Source organism: Buceros rhinoceros, unplaced genomic scaffold (assembly GCF_000710305.1).
Source record: "Buceros rhinoceros silvestris isolate BGI_N320 unplaced genomic scaffold, ASM71030v1 scaffold6109, whole genome shotgun sequence".
Classification (NCBI taxonomy): domain Eukaryota; kingdom Metazoa; phylum Chordata; class Aves; order Bucerotiformes; family Bucerotidae; genus Buceros; species Buceros rhinoceros.
Genome location: NW_010432169.1, coordinates 83400 through 87440, shown reverse-complemented (window position 1 = coordinate 87440; position 4041 = coordinate 83400). Strand labels below are relative to the sequence as shown.

The 4041-nt window shown below is 46.9% G+C and overlaps 1 protein-coding gene across 1 annotated transcript in view; it reads right to left on the bottom strand.

Annotated features, from left to right (window-relative positions):
* Positions 1-4041, bottom strand: part of MDGA2 (MAM domain containing glycosylphosphatidylinositol anchor 2) — a gene marked incomplete at its 3' end in the record, with an annotated part of 126341 nt that overhangs the window by 106827 nt on the left and 15473 nt on the right. The window contains exon 2 of the mRNA XM_010143676.1: positions 2259-2433. Coding sequence (XP_010141978.1) covers positions 2259-2433 — 175 coding nt within the window. The remainder of the gene's footprint in view (positions 1-2258; positions 2434-4041) is intronic.

Below are 4041 nucleotides of genomic sequence, written 5' to 3'. Positions count from 1 at the left end.
TTCCTGCTCTGCACTGCCCCAAGCTCTTGAGACAGCACAACATACAGTCCGTAAACATTCAAACCGAAAACCAAACCAGAAAACTTCAACTAAAAAAAGACAACGGTATTTTAAGCTACTTGGAAACTTCAACAGGAACATTTTGTGAGCATTTCTTCGGGGCACAGAGGGATTTTTTTTCCTCCTTTTTCACAGCTAGATCCAGTCTTTGCTGGCACCTTATGCTTACCACAGCAGTGCTGCCTGCCTGCAAATACTTAATTATTAACAGATGAAATTACCCAGTGAAAGATCAGCCTGGATCTGAAGGGGAATCATCTAGGATTTAATCACAGCTGGAACTGAAGTTTGTCACATTCCACAAAGACATCATCTGTATCTGAGGTATATTAAGCAGCAGTGTATGATGTAAAAACCAAAACTAAACCTGTAATGAACCCCAGACGGTAAATCTGCGAACGCACATTGAGATGTAAACAAAACATAACACAAGGAAAAAGACACATTCCAGAAGGAAGGGACTCTCAAAATTCAAGAGAAATCAAAATTTCTAAACAATCTTTCTCAACCCTTCCTCTTCAGACCGTGCAGCATTCCCAGTCTTGAGGCTGCTCTTCCTGCCAATGCGAGTTCGAGCCAAACCAAAAATTAAGAATTGAGGAGAGTCTAATACACAGATGCTGGGGTAGGAGACAAGTGCTTTAACGGCATCTGGAAGAAGAGACCTAAACGTTTGCTCTTGGTTTTTTACCAAAGCACTACACTAGGCTGACCTACCAAATGCTGTCACAGCAGCCAGTGTGTGCAGAGGACTCGGGGGTCAGCCCCTGCACGACTGGAGTGCTGGGACCGTGAGTGGCACCGCTGAGCCCTGCACACTGCCTGGACCTGCCCCCTCCTGCTCACGCCTCACTGCAAACCGCCAGCCAGCCCCATTTCAAACGCCGAGCACTTTGCGTGGCGTGCTCTCTGCAGTCATTATGGCTGCCTGTTCATTTATCAGGCTCCAACAAGCTAATGAGCAATTACTTCCTAATTCTATTATTGTTCATAAAGGATTTACAAATTCATCGTTGGTACGTTACAGCTCGTTAGCACATCGTGAAGTTGAGCACACACACCAGGCAAAAAAACCACCCCAAAAGGCAGTCACCCACCTCCACCAAACCCATAACTAACCCACAGACACGGTCACCTCTGGGGTCTCTAGATTAACAAACGACCTGAGGTTCACCTGACGAGAGAAGGCACTCTGGGGAGACACAACGCTTGTACAGTCAGATGACAGGCGGGTTTCTCTTTGAAGGACTCAGGAGGCTCAAGGGCTAACGGGGAGCTCTGGCTATTTAACACTGTAAGTAGTATGTGGACACATCTGTTCCCATGACGCTACTTGCATTAGAAGAGACTCCAAAGGGATATTCTAACTTTCTAACTTTGGAGCATTTCAACCAGATTTTCTTTATTTGAAGCATACACAAGAGCACAGTTGTGCGAGATGTTCAGGTCTTCTCACTTCCCAACCACAGAGTCAGTCACAACCGAGAGTCAAATGCAGATTTTGCCATTAACCCCACAGCCATCGCACGCCCGATCACCAGCGAGAGCCAGGCTTCCTCTGCCGAGCCCCTCCTCGACACTGCAGGCTCTGCAAGTCACACCAGGATTTATTATTTGTTCCTAATTCCATTCAGCAGCATGTTTTCCATTGGTTCCCTTTTTCCGTCAGCTCCACATTGCAATTCCAATGCTTCCTGGTTTCCACCACCCAACATCGAGTGCAGCTTTTAAAACTGTCTATCACAGGAATATGAAGAGACTGCCATAAAAAACCCCAACCAAACAAAAAAGCAACATCTTTTAGCAGCAATTAAAGCAGAAGAGCAAAAATCATCTGTACGCACTCCCCTATCACTTGAGGACAAGTGCAGCCCAAAGTACCCGAGATTAAGGGCTGTCCTATGCATTAGACCTTCACCCACGGCACGGCGCAGACAAGCTTCCTCTGATACCTAAGCAGGCTGAGCTGTACCCAAGCTTCATCCTTCTTACCAAATATTTCCACGCGCGAGCAGCCCCTCCCAGCTTCACTGGGAGCAGCCACAAGTCTTCTGACCACAAACACTCCCAATAGCTGCAGAACCTGCCCTGAAGTACTGTTTAGAACTGGACTTCACAAAGAGCTGGTCACGTCTTTGTAACAAGATATAAGAAGTGAATAAAAAGCGTGGTAAGACCTTCCCAATCGATCTACTTACAGTACACGTCCACTCGGATGGACTTGATGGCCGGCGAGCCCAAGCCATTCTCAGCCTTGCAGTAGTAGCGTCCTCCTTGGTGTCGCTGGATGTTGGATATCCTCAGGGTCTCGTTGAAGACACTCGAATCTTGAAATCTGTCAGAGGCACTTCCTGCTGTTTTGGTCCACCTGATCTGAGCAAGCACCAAAAAAGATTGTTACTTTAGGTCTCTAAAAGTGAGCAGAGCACAGATCTCTTCACCCAACCGAGAACCACGTGGTGATGTTACGTTGGAGGACTCAGGGAAGTGCTCCAGGAAACTGAATAGCTCACACTTACAATCAAACACTTCATCCGAGAGCCCCTGAAGAGCAAATTTGGCATTTATCACCCTCTGTTAGAAATAGTTGATGGAAACACCACATAAAAGAAATAAATGCCACTAGCAGAGATAAGGAGAACAACTCAAGCCACCATCAGTGACACTCAGTTGGAAGGGCTGCAGAAAAACTCCCCATGAACAGCAACAAGAAGCACTCACAGAAAAGGTACCGTCCAATTTTTAACCTTACGGATGCAAAAGCCTTCCCCTCCACTGCTCCTTAACACTGATGTATCAATCTTCTCTTTATTACAAGGAATTTTAATGGATGTTGTCTGGCTGTCAAGAAAAGTAGACTTTCCAGCTTTGGAAAATATATATACGTGTGTTTTAGAGGAAAGAGGAGGAATTTTAACAAGTTAACCGATTTTGAGGTGTACGTGGAGATCTCTGAAGAATAAAAGGATTTCAAGATTCTCTCATAAGGGATACCCTCCAGGAATGTCACTGGTCTGATTTAACTCCAGTTCATTATTTACCTTAGCTTTAACTCAACACACACACAAAAGCAGGCTGATCAATACTGCATTGTAATTTACTGAGTGCCCTGTGAAGCGCAATGACTCTTAAACACTGCGCTAACGCGCTCGCCAAAGCGCTGGGCACACCAAAGATGTCTGAGGCTTACAACCTCTCCTGCGAGGTCCTCAGCGGTTTCACCCACTGCAAGCTCCAGCCCGTGCTCTGGGGTGACCTCTAATGACTTTTAAAAGCCTGAGCCCACCAAACCCATCCTTGGGGATGGAGCATCTCACAGCTCCAGTGCCCAAGCCCTCATCTCTGCATAATGCAGTGACCTGCAGAGCAACTACATTATCCCCTTTTCGAGGTGGGGAGCAGTGACAAAGGGGGACCAGGGGCTCGCGGGACATTGTAGCAGGTCAGCCTCAAAGCAGCCTCCACGCTTCTTTATAGCGGATGGTTTGGAAAGCCTCTAGATTACTAGTTTAAAAAAACCCCCCAAAACAAAGCATTAAACTGTATATTCACATAGTTCAGGTACTCCAGTATCCTCAAATAACTTGGCACCAATTGCTCCCCCAGGGTTTGCTATCCACAGCCCACTCCTCTGGCTGAAACCTCCCAGTTCCTCCTGCAGAAGCTCCTCCGCGTGCCCCGTTACTCCAACAGCGTAGGTAATGTGGGAAGTAAATAAACTGCTCCACCAAGGAGTCAAAGCCATTCTTGCTCGTAAGGCCAAGTTATAATTAAAAGTGACGTCCGCACATCACGCCGTACTCAAACCTGACGAATAAACGTTAACCCACTGCGCAGATCCGCACCCGCCGCCCTCCCAGAGTGCGATTTTCCAAAGCACCCACTGTTATTCCAGCACACATTTGGGAATCTCCCCGTGCATCGTCATTGCTCTGCCACAGGATTACTGGCTCCATTTATAAAAATCCTTCTCCTCTTTCC